General features: G+C 39.1%; 1 protein-coding gene across 1 annotated transcript in view; it reads left to right on the top strand.

Annotated features, from left to right (window-relative positions):
- Nucleotides 1-10,445, top strand: part of igsf11 (immunoglobulin superfamily member 11) — a 97,154-nt gene extending 86,709 nt beyond the window's left edge. Inside the window, exons 4-8 of the mRNA XM_051396807.1 lie at nucleotides 1,868-2,075; nucleotides 2,577-2,732; nucleotides 4,347-4,469; nucleotides 5,587-5,734; nucleotides 6,796-10,445. Coding sequence (XP_051252767.1) covers nucleotides 1,868-2,075; nucleotides 2,577-2,732; nucleotides 4,347-4,469; nucleotides 5,587-5,734; nucleotides 6,796-7,345 — 1,185 coding nt within the window. The 3' untranslated portion in view covers nucleotides 7,346-10,445. The remainder of the gene's footprint in view (nucleotides 1-1,867; nucleotides 2,076-2,576; nucleotides 2,733-4,346; nucleotides 4,470-5,586; nucleotides 5,735-6,795) is intronic.
- Nucleotides 10,446-20,198: the final 9,753 nt, after the last annotated feature.

Below are 20,198 nucleotides of genomic sequence, written 5' to 3'. Positions count from 1 at the left end.
CACACACATAGATATGGATGGCTCAACACAGTGGACACAGAGACACAAAGTCTAGAAAACTGGTGGAATGTGGCATGAGTAGACACTTGTCTGTCTATCTTGACATACTGTACAGTACTGAGCTTTATTTAATCCTTTTTGTCTCTGTTTTTTTAAATGTCAGAAAACAAATACCTGCATTGAATTCAGAAAAATACAAATTCAGGGACAGTTGCACCACAGTTTTGGGCCTGCTATAATCCTCCGCTCACTCATGCACACATGCAAACATGCAAACATGCACCTCATGTGTTGTGTGTGGGGCCGATTGATTGGATTACTTTCACCGAGCATGCAGATTATACTGTTAGGTCATCAGGGGTGTAGAGCCAGGTCATACCGGTGAAGTCTGTTAGAGAGGGAAACGGAGAGGTAAGCACAGACAGACAGACAGACAGACAGACAGGGAGTGAGTGGACAGACAGAATATAGGTGACACCACAAAGTTATCAGCCTGGGAAATAGAACAATCACACACTTTCACAAAACTGATACACTTCACCATGAGTAAATGAATATACACAGAGACACTGACGCACACAAACACACACACACAAGGAAGATGCAGTTGCAGGCTCTCATCACAGCTGAGGGGCTGCCTATTCATCTGCACATAAGAGGACAAAGCGAGCGTACTGCACTCATGAAATTGCAGCCGCGCAATTTACAACCGTTAAGCAGCGATGGAGAACACAGTCACATACACACCCCTGCACTTTCACTCTCATGCATACACATACACACACACACACACACACACACACACACACACACACACACACACACACACACACACACACACACACACACACACACACACACTGGTGCTGGTTGTTTCCCTGCCTGGGTCTTTGAACAGTTCAATGAGGGCCCTTTTCACCAAAGTGAATAGCCCCTCTGATTCCCCTCCGTGCTTTGTGTGTACGTGTGTGTGTGTGTGCGTGTCTGTGTGTGAGTCGGTGCGTGTGTGCCAGACTTGCGTGCACATACCATGTGTTTGTGTGCGTCCTCTTCATCTTTTGTGTGGGCCCAGCTGAGGGGTGAGAGCTGTTTTGCATGTGGCTCGGCCTCACAAACGAGCTGTTCAGTTGAGTTTGAGGCCTGGGGGAAGCTTTTGAACAAGCTGATGCTTCGTTGTGCTTCAGTTCGGACGTTAGACAAACTCACCTGAACCTGAAGGTGTGAATTCTGCCTTACAAGTGATTACCCTCAAAAGTCACTGTTGTAATGATAAAAGGCCTGAGTTTTGGTTTAATTTCTAGCTAGATCTTATTCCTTGTGCAGCAGATTTTCTGCATTGCTACTGTTGGAAAAATATAAACTGCAATCTGATGAATCCAAGTTAAAATGTTTTCAATTATGCATACCATTTAGTGGATGCTTTTATCTGAAGAGTACCATGAAAGCATACTTTCAGTATGTTCTTCTTACTCTGGAATCTACCCACTGAGCTAGAAAGAACCACTTACTAATAAAAGGTTTTTTTGCATGTCTGTTTGTTTGTTTGTTTGTTTCTTAGGACATACAATTCTAGTGACTCCTTTAGTTTTTCTGTCCACTGTCAAGCTACTTTTCAGCCTCTTAGTAGAACTAGGTCTCCCTCTAGTGAATGTTATATGTAACAGGCCACTTGAGGAAATGTCCAAGAATGACACAAAGTATTGAGGTTAATGAGTATAAAAACATCTACTGCATTTCTTTGGACAACAGGAGGAGATTCTTCAGTTTTTCTTAGGATTAAAAATATCTCTTTTTTTTTACCAATTCATCTCCTTTAACTCTCTATCCCTATTTCTTACACCCACTACCTTCTGAAATCCCAATCCAGGTGATAATTTACCAGGGTGGCCAGGTGTTCAGCCTCGCCAACCACCTCAATGGTCGTGTTGGCTTCGTGGCCACCATGCCAAGTACAAGTGCCTCCATCTTCATCAACAACACCCAGCTGTCCGACACTGGGACCTACCAGTGCCTGGTCAACAACTTCCCAGACAGAGGGGGCCGCAACATCGGCGTCATTGGGCTCACCGTGTTGGGTAACTATTTTCTATTTGTAATGTTTAAAAAATTAAGATAAGAACGCCAGAGCTAAAGCTACGTCTGCTGCAACAAAATCCATTTACTGAGACCATGCAGATTTGCCCTGATTGCCCAAAACATGTCTCAAAGGAAGAACATATGTAATCATGAAAACTGCTGCTTTTTGACCTGTTTTCATCTGATATCCAGTATTTTATTGTCTGAAGCTTGCTTGCTTTATCCCTCTACTTGGAGGGCAGCATTTCCGGCCAATTATAGAACACTAAAGACAGGTAAACAGTAGCATTTTAAACAGTCATCATTATGACAAGTTGTAGGAGGTTGAAACTGTATTATTTAGTTTCTAAGTGACCATAATAATCATTTTCCAATGAAGAAAAAACGTTCTATTATTAATTTAATAGAGATTTTTCATAATTTGCTCTGCAATTCGGAAAAAATTAGATGTGCTTTGTAAAGTAGTCAACATGACACCTCCCACTCTCTCCATCTGCCAGTGCCCCCCTCGGTGCCAGCATGTCGAATCCAGGGCACGCTGGATGTCGGCAGTGACATCATGTTGTTCTGCAGCTCTGATGAAGGTATTCCCACACCGTCATACTCCTGGGAGAAACTGGACGCGCTGCCCAAGCTGCCGCACAACGCCATGCAAGGTATTACAAACAAGCTGGCCGTCGGAGTTCCCTTTTGCCCCACCTTTGCTGGTAAATCAAACACACATAGCGTAGCTCAGACTCAGCAACAATCCCACCATCTCAGCCACCTGTCATCTGCCAGGCCCGAACCACTACCCCTACTGATCCTGCTGATCCTGCTGAGGGGTGATGATGGATGGATGGTGATGATTCAGACCGTGTGAATTTGTGAATGAGTGTGTGTCGGGAATGTGTTTGTGTAATTAACCTAGATGATTATGTGAATGTGGTGTTTTTATGTTTTTCCCCATTCTCTCATGCTGAATACCAACTCTGAATTATTCCAGAATCTTGCACTGGACTGGTGCAATCAATATGGCTATACTGCTTCAGCTAAGCGGTGACCTACCACCCATCCATCTCCTCACAGAATAACAGGAGTATTGTAGGAGTATTGGAGTTTTGGTTTTCAGTATCAGAGAACGTCGGTGTGGTGGACTCTCCTTTCTTTTCCAGCTGTGCTCTTTGCAAGTAATCTTTACCACCAAATCGTTTCTTTGTCTGTACACTGCTGTTCAATATAGAAGGCCAATTTGTAAAATGTATCAATTGCAAATAGCAGATTTCCACAAAAAATAAAGCTAATTATTTTTTAGATGCTAATTGGAATGAATAGCAATCAGCCCTTTGATATGTTAACATCTAACAGAGCTTCAAAGAGGCCAAAATGTATCTCACAAAAAATCTCAGTTGCACAAAATTAAACCATGTTTTTCATAGTTACATTAACCCTGATTCTGTGTAAGCTGTATCAGTATCGACCATTTGAGAGATATTTCAATTTAGGCTATATGAAAAAAATCACAGTATTGTATGAAAATAAAGAAAATAAGAAAAAAAGACCAACTTATTAAAATGATATTATTAAACAATGTGCTTATAGTGCTTCAAGAGTTTCATTAAATCTATTTACACTTCTTGGTTTACAATACAGCTCCTCTGCTGGATCCACCTGGTTTGACATGTTTATTTAACTTTTTTTATTAGAAGTTTTGTATTGAGCTTTGTGCCCGTCTTCTTCTGCTGTTTGCATTTGATTTAAATTGAAATCCAATCCTGGATTTGTTAGTGTCACTCCTGTCTCTGTGTGAGTTTAGTTTGACACAGACAACTGTGACATCTGTCATGCCATTGTAAAGAGAACAGGTAAAAATCGGGCTTGCTTCCTTTTTATTGAATCCAGCAGTGTACAGCTCTATGATTCTAAGCTGACGAATAAACCTACTCATCATTTGTTAAAGAAAGGAATCTGCAGCTTTATTTTTTTTACTGTGCTTCACTTGCACACCTTACATTAAAGCTATATAGCACCCTCTATTGGTAGTTAGTAGAAATAGTTCAGTTGAATGTAGTGTCATATGATGCACAAGATTTGTATACTAAAATGAACCAAACTTGACTTGCTTTACTCAAATTATGAATGACCTTTTCAGTTTGAATTTAAAATTTACTCTGATGTTATACTTTGCACTTTTTTAAATATGCATTTGGTCCACTTCCACACTGTGCTGCGTGCATCCATGTGTTTTAGTCACTTTAATTACCATGTGGCTGTGTGTGTGTGTCCTTCAGACCAGATGCAGGGCACTGTAACACTGAGAAACATCAGCACCAGCACCTCAGGACTCTACCAGTGTACCTCCAGCAATGCAATTGGCAAGAGCACCTGTCTGCTCAACCTGCAGGTTGTAGCACGTAAGTACACTCAAACAAACTGCTCCTTTACTGTTGGGGCCATGTGACACCATTACTGTCACATATAGACCAGCCGACACATGGCTGTGTTTGTTTATAGATGGAAAAGCCGCCTCCTCGTCTCAAGCACTGACAGATGGGAATAAAGTTAGAAGTCTTCTGCTTGAGTGACACTGTCAAACAGTCAGATAAACACAATAATAAGCAAACAAACAATACAACCAAACAAAGGACAAACATTTTGAAGATAGCAGCACTCCCCACACACAAAAAGACAGAGAATTTGGGTCTTACAGGGTCAGACAGTTTGACAGGAAGGACAGCAACATGGTTTTTAGTCTTTTGTGTGTCAGTGTGTGACTGGCTGACGCTCCATGTCAGAAATACATGCAGACAGACAGCTGAATCTGTCTGTCAGATACAACAGTGGGTGTTGCAGGCAGTGCCAACATCACACAGGTGTAAATGTCACTCTGTTCTGTCCCATTGCTGTTTCCTATTTAACTAAAGGATTATTGGAAAAACTGATAAACCTATTGTACATTATAGAATACCCCTAACTCAGCTTAAAACACTGGTTAATACACATTTAAAGGTCCAGTGCATAGGATTTAGTTGTATTCATTGGGAGAAACTGAATATAAAATTCAGAGTTATGTTTTCATTAGTGTATAATCTCCTGAAATATAATAATTGTTTGCTTAGAGCAAGCTGTTTTTAATCTACAGAGGGAGCGGATCATATGGAGCTACTATATTACACAGCCATATTACAACAGTAGTCGTGAGCAGACACAGCAAACACTGGCTCTAGAGAGGGCCTCTTGCATTGTTTAAGGTGGCAACTTGAATTTAGTGACCACCAGTGGTTCTCATACACAATGTACACAAAGTTTGAATATTTACTGTAGCATTAGCAGCTGCTATTAAGCTCTGAACTTGATTGCTACTGTATGTATATTCTTATTCTTCTACCTTTTTCCTATTGTTTAGTTTTCTGCAGCCCCATCCAACCAGCTCTCAGAGGAGGCTGATTCTGGATGATTTGGATTGACCATACTGTCAATTATTTAGCAAACCTTTGTGAAACTCTCTCCTCCTGTCCCTCTGCCCTGCAGCCCAGCCTCAGAGTGTGGGTCTGATAGCAGGGACCATCGCTACAGGAGTCCTAGCTGTTATCATCTGCTCCCTGTTAGTGGTGGTCACACTCTTCTACTGGAAGAACAAGAACAAATATGATGAGGAGGAGATCCCCAATGAGATCAGGTTTGGCTTTGATTTGTGGTTTTTGAGTGAGTGCAACCAAAAGCTGTTGTGTAAAGAATGTAGAACATATATTATAACATATATATCTATTATACAACAAACATAATATTAATGTATATGTATTGGATGGAATGTCTGAAGTCAAACAGAGATTGTTTACTGTTTACTGTCTATATGTATTTTAGACTGTGGCAGGATGGAGAATATCTTATCTGTTGTATTTTAAAAGGTGCAGACCAATAAGTGTGTCAGCACTGCAATCATACAGATTCAGATCAGAAAACATTGGCCAGTAAATTGGATTTAAAGTTGGGATAATTCAGCTCAATTTTATCCCCTGGCAGCAAATTTTCTATCATCACAGGCTAATTTGCTTTTTCAAACACTTTGTGAAGCTCTGTCAGTTGTTTAAATGGGCTACAGCTTCTCCCCTAAATCACTCCATGAATCATTTGGAAGATAAATCATTGTTCACATATCTGAAGCTTTGGCTGATTGGGATAACATCTGCCTCATTTTGAGCTGCACTATGGTCCCTAATTCAGTTTCCACCCCTACGGCTATGATTTTTACCCACTAACAGTAAATCACAATGAATATATTTGATCTCAGCCAATGTATCAGGAGCCAAACTCTTCCCTCTGTTAGCCTCATTTCAAAACATCCACTTCATATATACTGAAAGTATATCTAAAACTGTTTGTGTTGACTACAAGAGAATAACACAATATTGTTTTTCATGATCAAATTAACATGATAGCTCTCTTTTTTTTATTATTTTGGACAATTGTGTCAACTTCGTTGCATTATTTGTACTGATGGTTCAAGTGTGACAACCCACTGTATATTTAACAGAGTCCAGAAAGATGTGAGAGCAAATGATTGATGGAATGATTAAATAAGTAGTATTTAGATTCTTGCAACTTGACTGCATAGAGAAGCTCTTTAAATTTTTAATGCGTCAGAGAGGATTTGTGCTAAATATTTGAAGATGAACTAATTGGTTATCTTAGTGCTATAATTTCTAATATCACTCACATCAACATATATCTTCTTAACAGAGAAGATGATCTTCCTCCCAAGAGGTCGTCATCAGTGAAGGCTTTCCATGCAGACGCCTCATCCTCAGAGAACGACACACTGACGTCTACCAACACCTACAACAGTCGCTACTGGCACAACCCCAAACCCAACTATGACACCAACTCCTATACACGTTACAATGGAGACACTCGTCAGACCTTCTCCGCTGCCGCTCATGGTGCACACGGACAGGCCCAGAACCCAGGACACAGCCACAGTACAGTGGTCACAGCACCAGGCTCAGCCCCATTGTCCCGCCATGCGCAGGCCACAACGGCAACAACAACATCATTTGCCAATGGCAGCCACACGCTCCCGCCACCCAAGACTCTGGTGGTTACCACAAACTCTGCCCCATCCCCTCCCACCATGGTGCGCAGCAACGGCTCTGTGAGCCTCAAACCGGTGGTGACATCCGCGCACGGGCAGCACACACACTCCTACGCGGTGAGCCAGGCCACACTGGAGAGGATGGGGGCGGTGCCTGTCATGGTGCCCGCCCAGAGTAGAGCAGGCTCGCTGGTCTGAAGTCTGATTTGGTAAACTGTTAGCTTTGAAAACCAGACTAAATGAGTTTGGTTTGGTTGTGATGTTTGAAATCCACTAATGAAAAACAGATCGAATATGGGCTGAAGCAGCCCGCTGCCCTTTACAACTGTGTCTTTCTGTATGTCTCGACCTCTTTATCTGAAAACAACTGGGATTTTACAGTGCAGAGTTCGTTTAATGCCAATTCTTTGGACAGGACCCTCCATTTTGTAGACAAGCACTACATGGAATCTGATCATCCCCTTGATGGATGGCTATTCTTGGCAGATGTGGTGGGAACTATTTTTCAACCACGTGGATGGTTTCACAAAGCTGGAGTGAAATTTCCTGCAGAACCTGGATTCCCAGATCTTTTTTCAGGGCTGGATCATTGTGACGATTGTGTTTTTTTGGACTCAAAGCAACACAAAGCATCTTCATCTCAATGTGTCCATACTGCATGTTCAGACAAAGGCAAGCTTGGATTCCCACATAAATGCATGTGTCCCTTGTTTTAGGATAACAAATTAAGTCCATATTACTTTGAATAATTTCAGTTGTAATTTTGATTGACAGTAACGATAGTGATGATGAGGATTATGCGTTGAAAAAGTGAATGTTTAAATGTCTGTTGGGAGTAACCTAAAAGATAAAGTGTAAGAATGAAATGGTGTTGGGTGAAATGGCCTTAGAAGCTCAGAGAGAGGGGTTTTATTAGGTGCAATACATCACATAATATACTTTAATTCATTGAATGCAAACATTTTAATTACCTTTTTGCACTTTTCAGAGAAATTTTATATCAAAACTGCTGTCTTATGAATAATAACTCTTACTAATGACATACTTTGCCCTTACCACATAAGTCAAAACTTTTCTGCACATACAAACTACTGCTGATATTTGAAGATAGCACAAGTGCTGGATTTTCAGAGAAAACCTGCACAACACATTTTACAACATAAAGCTACTGTCCCATATTTAAACGTGTACCTGCAGATGGATATTGTCATAGTCTTCTCCATGTTCATCCTTGCTGTTGTCCTAATCTGGTTCATGTCACATCAGTGCTGGTTTGAGAAGACATGGATAAGAGGATGATTATTTCATAAATGCTTTATAAAGAGACAAATATATATTTAAAGGTGATTTTTTTCCCTTGACAAAGGCTAACACCTACTGTTTTCTACTGTACATATTGTAACTACAACAGTAGGCTAGATTGTGAATCAAAGAAAATACATTACATGTCTGACTAAAACAGATTTTACAACTCATGTGTCTTAATTTTAAAATAGTTCTTTTTGTTACATTAGACAAGCTGGGTTCGGTAGACAGTATTTTTGGTTTCAATGAGAGATTTTTTTTTTTCTAATGAGTAATTGCCATTTCATCACAAGGTTAAATACATGGTTTAACATTACTATAAATAATAGACACCAATGCTGTATATGGTAGAAAGTATCACTGTGTTTCCGACCTGCTGTTTTTATATTTTAACCAAATGTCACCAGTGGAAAAACATTCTTACAAACAGTGTTCCCAAATTTACCAACCCTTATTTCTTATTGTGCATTACGTTTAATGCACAACACTAATAATTTCTTGTCGCTGTGATGCAATATTCGATACAGGAATTATTTGTGTGTTACATGCAGTATTGGAAAATGTGTTTTATTCTTTAAAGCAATTTCTCTTTGCGTCTGATTAATGACTTTTATTAAATGTTTTGGCAATGGAATTCTTAGGTAGACAAATGTATGTGCTAACATCACAGAAAGTGCTCCAACTTTAACAAATACAATATCATAACTTATGATGGATTAGTCCAGATGACTTCACTGACTTTAGAAACACTTTTAATATCTATTATGGACTATTAAATATACATGCCGTCCTTGTAGGTGTTAGATGCACTCAAATACAGTTAACTGAATTAGAAAATCAAACATGGGAGGGCTGGCAGCTAGTCTAGAGTGGTATTAGCTTATCATTTCAGACTGGAAACATAAATACAGAGTGCTCTTTAATCCCAACAAATATTTGGATAAAATGAGCAATAGATACTAGCCAAGGTGATGTACTTTTGTGTTATTGGTGTCACACATTTATGGAGTCTCACAAATAGACCTGCTGAGTACCAGTAAACACTGGTTTTTCACCACAGTCAGTGATACAGTTTACACAGACCTGGATCAAAGAGCAAGCCTGTTTCTCCTGGGTTTTTATTTTTTATTTTTTTTATTTGCCTGGAAGTCATGATGGAAATGGCTTTTAGTTTTTAATCTGCATTTTTAAATGTATTTACTATTTTATCAGTTACAATAGGTACCAGTGCAGATCAATTGCAAATACTGTATGTTTGTTCATCATCATAGTATATTTGCCCCTATTATAGACTTTTCTTTCTGTTTTGTCTCAAAGCTGTCTACTGTGTGGCAGTGCTACAGTACTTTGGTTCAGTCCACCTCACACACATATATACACACACACACACACACACACACACACACACACACACACACACACACATTAATTTATAAACACGATAAGGCTGAAAAAGGTCAACTGATGAAAGGTCAGTCAACACCTTCCCTCCTTTTTGTCTGACAATGTTTTCAGAATAAAGTCTTCTGTCTGTGTAGATTTCACTCACCATCTGTCCCAGTATCCCTGCCCTGAACATTGGCTGACAACATTAAAGAAGAACTTTTCTTCTAAGAGCTCTGGCTTTATTCTTCCCAGAGAGAATTTCAGGCCGAAGAAGCAAAACTGAGATTATTTTACTCTAACTCTGCCCTCCCTTTGCAGGAACAATGGAGGAAAGAAAGAGAGCACAATCAGTAGAAAACTACTGAAATTTTAAGTCAGATTAAATAAACTTCTCATCTTCTACCCCGGCCATAGGTTGGCATGTGGTACACAAGGTGGTATATGGGTTGTGTATATAGATAAATACTGACATGTGATATATTGCCAATAGTAAAAACCAATCTGTAAATATGTATAAAAATACATCTTGTTCTTACTGTTGGGTTGAAATCAAATAGGAAAAATAACACTGGAACTTGTAGTGAATAAATATTGTTAATACATTCTAGTTGGCATTCCGCGTATTTGTTTGTGTGTGGCATGTTTTATTTGGCATGGGGAAAATTTCCTGACTGCTTCAAGAACTAAGGTGTGTGTTAGATGTTAGATTTATCATCTGTCAAGCCTACTTATACCTAATCAACTTATCCCATCCGTCTTGTCTCAATTTCCTCTTCCCATACGATTTGCATCCATGAATACTTCCTTCCTACCTTTCATTCCTTATTATTTGATCCTGTGCATACCTCTCCCATCTCTCCTTTTCCAGGTTCTATCTGGGGCTTGGGTGACTGAATGAATCCCCCACAATGAGTCTCCTCCCAAGCCTCCAATGCATCTATCCTACACAGGCCTAAATAGACAACTTCCTTCCCCACTTCCTCACATGCATTCACCCATCCTTAACAATGTCCTTGTTTCATTAAACCTTTAATACCACATTGTTGTGGTGTGGTACTGGTTAGTGAATCAATAATGAATAATAGTAGATATATAACAAGAAGAAAGAAAACAAGATGAATGACAATGAAAGTGGAACATCATCATTAAGAAACTGTATTTAAGCTACATGTAAGTATAATATATACAGATTCTGCATAAAATGTCTCCTGCACAGTAGGTATCAGACTCAGAAAGAGCCACTGCTGCTGTAACATGAATAACAGATTCCGGGCTTTGCTCAGCAAGCTTTCTATGAAACTCATTCATCGAGCCTTTGGTGCTGCTTCAGGCTGTTAAGACAACCATAAAGAAGGGAGTTGTACAGAATAACAATGTGAAGAATATGCAAGTGTGCTAGTTTCTTCATGGGCTTGTGGTTTCTATTCCCAAGACAAATTGTGTAATACTGCAAAAATAAAATGTCCTCCAAGTAAATATACAGATTCAGACCAGATGCATGAACAGACACTAATTTTTCGATTTAATGCTTATGTTTTATGCACCAGCTTGAAGTGGTGCTTCTGACTTTCACAGTATTGTTAAAGTTCAGAACAAGTCACTGAGTTCATGTGAGGGTGCATACAGAGGCACTTTTGCTCTGTCTTAAAGCACCTATCTGGTTTGATTTTTTGGTTCTGTTTGGATGTGAGTGTGTGTGTGTGTGTGTGGTGTGTGTGTGTGTGTGTGTGTGTGTGTGTGTGTGTTTGAGTAAGAATGGCATTGCTCTGTTAGTATCTGACTGATTTATTCATGGCCATGATCATTTTAACCAACTCAGCACTTCATGTAATATACAGTAGAGTAGTAATGTAATCTGAATCACCAAGGACTGCAGTTCTTTAATAAACCACCAGGGGGAAATGTTTATATTCTCATTCCTGCCAGGACTTGCAGAAATGTGTTCATCAATTCAGTTAAAATCCCATCATAAGAGTTCAAGACAGTAAATTCTGAACCATCCATTATAAAGGCAAATGTATCTAATGGTAATGGATTGACAGTTAATGGACTTACCGTGAAACTTCTAATAATAGCTCGGGGGTTTATTTGCTTAAATCACTGAACTCCCTCTGCCTGAACAGGCTCCTGTCAATCATGGACAATCCACTGCATCCACTGTCCTGCTCCACTGGAGATCCATTAAGGAGATTGTTTCTCCCCCACGCCATGAGGCTCTTCAACTCCACCCAGGGGAGGAAATCCGAAAAATTCTAAACTATGTCTGCCCTGTATCAAACTATACCACCAGACACAGTGCACCCTGCATTATGTGACCACCTACTTATGCACCTTAGGCCTTTCAAGCACTGGATTTGACCATGCACCTTAGGACACTCACCCAATGCTCGTTATTTTGCTATTTATTTTATCTATCTATCTATCTATCTATCTATCTATCTATCTATCTATCTATCTATCTATCTATCTATCTATCTATCTATCTATCTATCTATCTATCTATCATGACGCCACCAGCTTGCTGTGTGTGTGCATGTGTGAATGTCTTTGTTGAATCAAGCATGTGTGAATGTCTTTGTTGAATCAAGCATGTGTTCATATTGATGATTAGAGCATTAGGTTCTGAATTAGGATGAATCAAAGGAATATTTCTTCTAATATTTTTTTTTTATTTCTTCACCGCACCATATCAGTGCTCATCCCTCTCATTCACTGGTGGACTAAGGGGGTGAGGTGGGAGATTGTGCTCATTTTTTTCACCACTGCTCCTCAAACAGTCCACCAGCTGTTGGACTGGGTATAAGACATGACAGGTGTGTCGTTTGAAAAGTCATTTTTAACATTCCCTCATTGACTTACAGTACTCCAAACTGCTCCGAAGGTATGTAAAGTCAATCTCTGCAGTCAATCAATCAATAGGAGAGAAGTTGGCCACATGACTTAAATGGGAAAGTACTGTAAAGAAATAAGGGAATTAATGCAAAGGTAAAAAAAACCCAGAAATAATCATTTATAAATTGGATACTGCCTATATTTATTTTCAATATTGTTTTTGGTTATTGACGGAATATTTATTTATTTATTCGGTCACTTATTTAGTTATTTTTTATTTTGGCAGTTTTGGTTCTACACAACTTTTAGCAGAAGCTAACAGAAGCACTCTTTGGAATGCTTTTTGTTAATTTTCATTATTATTATTGTTTGGTCTTCTGTTGCTCTGATAGATGTCTTCACAAATGGCTCTGCAAGTCTAGACAATATATTACTACCTCCTGCCAAGGCTGGACGCAGTAGAAAGCTTTTAACTTTATTGAACTGTCAAAATGCTACCATGTGCTTAATGGTGGCCACAAAACTTCTGTGACTGAGAGAGCAAATATCTTTTCCAGTATACGGTAGACAGCTTCAGACTGTATGAGACTAAGCTCCTTTCTGTTTTTCAGCTCTCTTTCTCTTTGTATCTGCCTCTTGCACATTAATTGCGATACTTTAGTTTGTAAATTGTGTCTTTCATAGACAAAGTAAATGATGACAAACCTTTACACAGTAAGATGCTACTCTCATGGTATAATTTACGATTAAAAGTTGAGCATAGATAAACTAAAATACACTTAATTTGTTAAGTGGTCCATATAATTTTCACAGGTCCATGTTTATGTTCTCCAGGTTGCCGACATCTGAACACCACCCATATACAACGTGTACATAATACAGGATACTAATTATGATGCTGGATTGCCCAGTAAACTGGAAGCAATTTCTATCATTATTAATCATAAACAAACTAATACTGCAACACTGGAACACTAGAAAAATCTTTCTTTCATCTTAATAAAACATCATGTTACCTGCTCTGACATGAGAACATGTTTTAAACAAAATATGTTTATGGTTTGCAAAATCAGGACAATTTATACAACTTATCACAACAATTATTCAAACACAGCCTGAAAAGCATTGATGGACTCTTGATGGCTACTGACTGAGTAGGGAATATGCATTTGAGATAGGCGCAGGAAATAAAAGGCATGTGTGAGTGCATATTCATCTTTGTGATAGACCTCTTATTCTCTACTCTTCAATTCACTTACCGAAGCTAAAGTGATCACACTGACGAATGAGACAGGGAACAAATGAAAGAGAGAGACAAAAAAAAAGAAGGGAAAAAAAGGGCAGAAACCCATTTCCCAGCAGGGCAGACAGGTGGCCAACTATGGAGCTGAATACAGCCAATCAAGCCTCTCTGGTGTGCAGACTGAAAGGACAATGCTGTTTCTGAGAAATCACTTTGGACATTCATTACAGGCCCCTATTTGAAATGTTCTCTCCTTACTAGTGTTGTCTATAGAGCATCCATCCCATAATAGCCCTGAGCTGTGCAACTGGCTCACCGTCTCACTCCCTTTCTCTCTGTCTCTGTCAGGCCTGTGTGCCTCTGCTGAAACCGCAAAAAAGTGAACCCTTGTATGAAAGTCCAGTGAGTTTCCAGTTTAATTTCTAATGTGTATGCCAGTAGCTGAAGAGTAGTTGAACAAAGTAATATCCAACACATTTGTATGAAACAACCATAATCAATTAAAAGAGTCAATGCACCATATTTAACCTCAATAAATACATTTGCAATGGTATACCAAGACCCCATTTAACAACTGTTTGGCCAGGGGCAGCATTCTTCTATACTCTTCCCTACCTCCCTACAAACATCCAGTACAACCATTGTCAGGACACCATGACAACCACCACTCTCCAAGGAGACGACCCTGCTGTTGTCAGCTGCTAAGGAGCTATCCTAGATGCTACCTCTTGTACACACAAGCGCAATGGTTACTGCAAGCATGGATTTCCAGTCATTGACATACCATGCTTTATCACTGACCTCACCTGTCTGCCCAAGATTTGCATGAATATGCCCAGTCAGCGTTGAACTTGAGTTCCCACTGCACTCCTACTGTATAGCAGTTGTTAAAGGAACCATTACAACATCTTCTTTGGAATAGGTAATCCATCACTGTTATACTTTCAGTAAGGGCGAAGCTTACTGTATGCAAATTATTTTACATATAGTCATGCTGATTTTCATAGGTTTTTGAACCAATTCAATCAAATTTCTAGAGGACAGAAGTAAAATAAATAAAATGAGGAAAGACAGAAGAAACAGAAAGAAAGTTTTATCTCATTTATTCAATTTATCAATACACATAATACACACTGACACAGATATGGACAGAAAGGAACAAAAGAAAGGAGAAAACAAGCAGCAGTTTGTTTGATGGCAGTGGTGTTTTCCATTCTGATAGAGTTGCAGAAGTTCCATAGATGTTGTTAACCCCTCGAGTCAGAGTTCAAAGCAGTCCATCTGGGAGAGAATCAATGGAGAATGTGAAAGAGAAAGAAAAGGGGAAAAAACAAGGTGCTGAAAACAGATTCAGCACAATGATGGACAGGTTCTGAGTTTAGAGGAGGAGAAAACAATTTAAACTTTGATCAAGAGTAAGATGCAGTTAGTTCAGAGGAAATGGATAAAAAAGTTACTTTAAACTTTATTTTATTTTCAGAACGTATATAAACACAGTACAAAATCCAGTTGAATGTCACTATCAAAGTAAAAGTTTTTAATTAAGAAACTAATAGGATAAAACATACAGTAGATCTATGGTCAGTTATATTCAAATGCACTTTGTAATGCACTGCAGTCAGAGAAAAGAGCCAAAAAGCAACCATAACAGCAGAGGGCTTAAAAGAAGTTAGATTTATTAGCTCTGAAATTTAATTCCCTGCTGGACTTACTTTGGGTTAGCCGACTTCTAAGTTATGTCTAATGGGCAGGACAAGAACATTTGTAAAGGATAAGTTCCTTTAAAAGTTGAAATAAAATACTGAAACAACATGGTCATGGCAGAAAGGTTAAAAAATGTAGCCCTATAAGGCCGCTGTATCATATTTGTATGATTTGCACATGAGACCTCTATGTCAACAACATGATCAATACTTTCCCGAAAAACGAATACTAATAACTAACTAATTATCAGTTAAAGTAAGTGTTTTGATGAATAAGGAGAACATTCCATTCTTTTAAATCTGCAAATAGGTCCAAATCATACTGAATTCATTAAAAGACATGAGTTTATTGTGTCGCAGTGATATGCTGGGAGCTAGAATTTATTCCTTCTCAGATTTACAAAATGCTGCCTCCCCAATTGTGCGTGAAGTGACTACATACGCATATTCCAGTTCCCTCCTTTGCATTTGTATTCTAAAATGGTTATCTGTCTATTATTTTGCCATGCTTTTATTTGTTTGTTTTGCTTTCATTTATTGTATAAAATCTCAAACATTCCATTGCAATCTTGTTTTGTGTGAAAGTGGATATAAAGGACAAAAGATGGGGACATTGAAAGAAATTCTCATCAAACTGATCTACAGTTTCACTCATGATTGCCTAGAGACCAAGAGTGAAACAGTTCACGCTGCCATCCCTTTGAAACACCAGCATGTACTGTACATAGTAAAAATGAAACAAATATATATACTGTGAGTGGGCTGTGACACAAAATAGGTATAGGCACCCTGTTATTCTAATGCGGGCACACACACACACACACACACACACACACACACACACACACACACACACACACACACACACACACATATACAGATTTTCAAACACACAAATTCTCAAGATATGTTACGCTTTTCTTTTACCTCATTTAGCTTAAGGTACCATATAAAAAATTAAATGCGCTAAGGATGAAGGCATTGCATGTGTGTGTACGTGTGTATGTGTGAAAGTGAAATCTGAAGTCTCATTCTAAGCTCTGCTCTGGTCATGAAAGTTTTGTATCTATATAATTTCCAGCCCAGTCTCATGCCAAAGCCTGTAATAGCCCTGCTGATCCACTACAGGGTACCCAGTCAATGTCATGTTTTGCCTTGCCTTGCCTAGATATGAAAAGTATGTGTGTGTGTGTGTGTGTGTGTGTGTGTGTGTGTGTGTGTGTGTGTGTGTGTGTGTGTCTAAATCTGTTCGGTATGTGAAACAAGGAAGTCAAAGCTGACTTAATTTAAATAACATACATGAATTAACTTACATAAATATGTAATTTTTCACTCAAATCAAGGGTACAAATCAACCAGTGTGCTCCAGTCGCTTTTTTTCCTTTGGAAGTTTGCTGTCCGTGAACTGAGAACCGTGTTTCATATGCGTATAACTATTCAACTGCTCATCAAATAGTAAAAGGAGAGGGATTGGATGAAATGAGAGTGACATGAAATGGAATGGGATGAAACTCTCCCATGAAAATTGTTCTGTCACAGGAATAGAAATATGGGATAAAATCTCCCAGATTGGCTTGTATGTTGTCTTGTTGGACTGAGGGAAACTGCAGAGCTTTCACAAGAATCAGGCAATTTGACATGAAAGCAACAAAATCACACATACAGAAATGTACCCCAAATACTGTGCCAAGTATTTTTTCGTCTTCTAAAGCTTGGTGTGACATTGCTGTTTTGTAGCCAGTATTTTTCCTGTCTAAGACACATTTTATATCTCTATGAATTGAGTGGGAGGAAATCCCCTCTTGGTACAGCAGCACCCCTTTAATGAAATGTATTTAGTGAGACAATTGAAGTGAGGTGCAAGATCAGTCTTATCCCCTTTTTAAGTGTTGAAGTGGTGGAGTCTTTTCCTTCACCATGTTACCTCCCTGCAAAGCCCTCCTGTCACACTTAGAAGAAAGAGAAAGAAGGATGATTGCGGTGTGATGATTGAGGGAAGAGAGGATATTGCAACAGTATGATGGAAATCAAATTTAAACCTTGTGTCAAGGCCTTGCCACCTGTCGCATAGTCAGTTTCCTAGCTGCTGACAAGGACTGTTCAGCTTCCATTCTTAATCTTAATAATGTTTTTCTCCTCTTTCTCTTACCTTTGTCACTTTATCATTTTACCAGTAGCCATATTGTATTTGTCCAGAGGACTAGGCAAAGAAGGAGGTGTAGTGGAAATCAAACAGTGCCAGATGAGACAGCCGTTTGTTGTTTTGTCAGTCTGTTACATACAGTAGAGGGTGAGGTGAAAAAGGGATTCCAGACTGAGTATCACTGAAAGGTCTGACTGAAGCAAAATTAATTTTCAGGATGGAAAATTCAACTATTAATAACATGTTTGTATTCCAAAGCTGATTTGATGATCAAATGAGATTAGCGGAGGCATTCAGGAGTCTTGTGTTGCCTTCTTGTTCTGAGTTCCTTCTCCTTCTTAATTATATGTTTCCTCTTAAAGATGCTGTAATTTGATTTCAGTTGGTTATTAAAGATGCTACAACTGATATCTTATAATACCAATGCATCAAATCATAGTGAATGCTCCCCTTGGCTTGACATGTCATTTTTTTGCAGGTGTGCAGTCTCTTTTACACTCTTGCTCTCTCTCGTTTCAATTTTCCATTGTCTTTCATAGACCCAGACCAAAGTCTGCAAATTTCAGTTTTGTGAGAGCCATCTGGTCAGTCTTGAAACTGGTGATCAGATTTTTTTAAATCTAGTTTCTCAGTGATTACCACTTTCAGCTTCCTCACCTGCTCCAACACCTTTCTTGCATTTCATTCAGCTCAGTGGCTGCTCTCTCTTCTCTAAACCTCCATCAGCTGTCCCAGTGTGCCTTGATTTCTCTCCAGGTGTTCTCATCTGGCAGAAGGGCAGCTCTGATTCTTTCATTCACCTCCTTCTTGGCAGCTCCACACATGTTGTTTGGTCCTTTTGTAAAGCTCAATCGCTCTTGGTCTTCATCTGAATGCAGAGACTCTCCAAAGGGAAGTTTGCTTTGCATTGTTCTTACATTTATTGTCAACCTTTTCCTGTCCAGATTCAGTATTCAGATATCCTTAGAACATCAATGGACAAGAGCCCTTGCTTTGATCATAAGTTTCCCAAAAACAAACTTAAAGGAACCATATGTAATATATTTACTGTATTAAAAAATTTAATTACTGTTATCAGAAATTAAGGAAACTTGTTATATTTAAATACTCTGACAATAATGTTACAGCCTGTATATTGTAATCTTAAATTTGCAATCTGGTGCACAATGTGTATTGATGTTTTGGCCTCTGTGATTGCGCCCTCAGCCTATTTGGCTACATCGGGTTATCAGATATGAAATTAATTACTGTGCGAACACAGCAAGCTGCACCAATTGCAGCAATCAGTGGATCAGCAGCCACAATGTTGGAGTCTGTCCAACCTAAAAGCCCCTACATCTGACTAAAAAGCACTATGACCAGACAGGTCACAAGACATGGGTAAATGTTGGAGATGCACTTTAAAGATTGAGACAGCTTAATACCAGAAAGGATTTTATGATGTGTTCTCAGGTGAGCTTCTTGTCTGGGGAGGAAGGGCTGGGGGAGACAACTTGCTACAATGTTTTGAATTTGGGCTGCACTACCAATTTTAAACACTTGCTGTCAGTCAGTCACTAAGTGTTAGTCATAATTGCAGCTAAAATTATCAATGTTATTTTCCTAGCAATTAGAAAGGTGTCCTGGGGAAGTTGTCATCCTTAGTTAATGTTTGTTACTTCGTAGCTCTTTCATGCTTCATAATAACTCCTGATGACATCCAGTCTTTGAGCATAATTCCTAGGATTGAATCTGAGATGCTTTATAAATATAGTCCCAGGCAGTTAAAAGAAGTTTTAAAAAAAAAGTGTCACAAAAACCTCTCTATGGACAGAGAGTATAATAAACAAATGCAGAACAGCTGTGTTGGCAGGTGGCAGGTGACACAGTCAATCACATAATAAGGAGAGAACGAGAAGCTCTCTGGAACCAGCCTGTTGAATAAACACTGAACACACATTGACAAGGAATACAGAGAGCCAGAGGAAAAAGTGAAGTGAGGAGGCATATGGTGCAGGCATCACCATGACATTAATGCAGTGATTCCTTATCCCAGAGGGAGGTTTTGGATGCCTGGCTGAGTGAACAGGGTCGGTAGCAGTTCTACCTGGGCTTTGACGCTGTGAGTGAGGCTAGTTTTTGAAGGGTAGTTGACAGCCAATCACCTCAGCAGACTGAACAATAAATTGGCTGTTCTCCATGGAAAAAGTGGTAGAAAGCCAGGCTGTAATAGATATGTAGAAGGGTTTCAGTAATTAAACTGCAGAATTTGGCTATAATTTGATATGATGCAGGTCATTTGCTCCACCTTTATGTTGTTGGACTGTAACCAGAAGAATACTCTCTTCTCATAATGAGAAGAGAGGGATCAATAGAGACCAATTTTTTACACTTATCCAGTCCTGTAGGATTTTTAGAACAGCATAAACACTTACATATCAATGGGGAGCAACGGCTACA

Source organism: Dicentrarchus labrax, unplaced genomic scaffold, assembly GCF_905237075.1.
Source record: "Dicentrarchus labrax unplaced genomic scaffold, dlabrax2021, whole genome shotgun sequence".
Lineage (NCBI taxonomy): Eukaryota > Metazoa > Chordata > Actinopteri > Moronidae > Dicentrarchus > Dicentrarchus labrax.
This window is presented reverse-complemented; position numbering and strand designations above follow the sequence as displayed.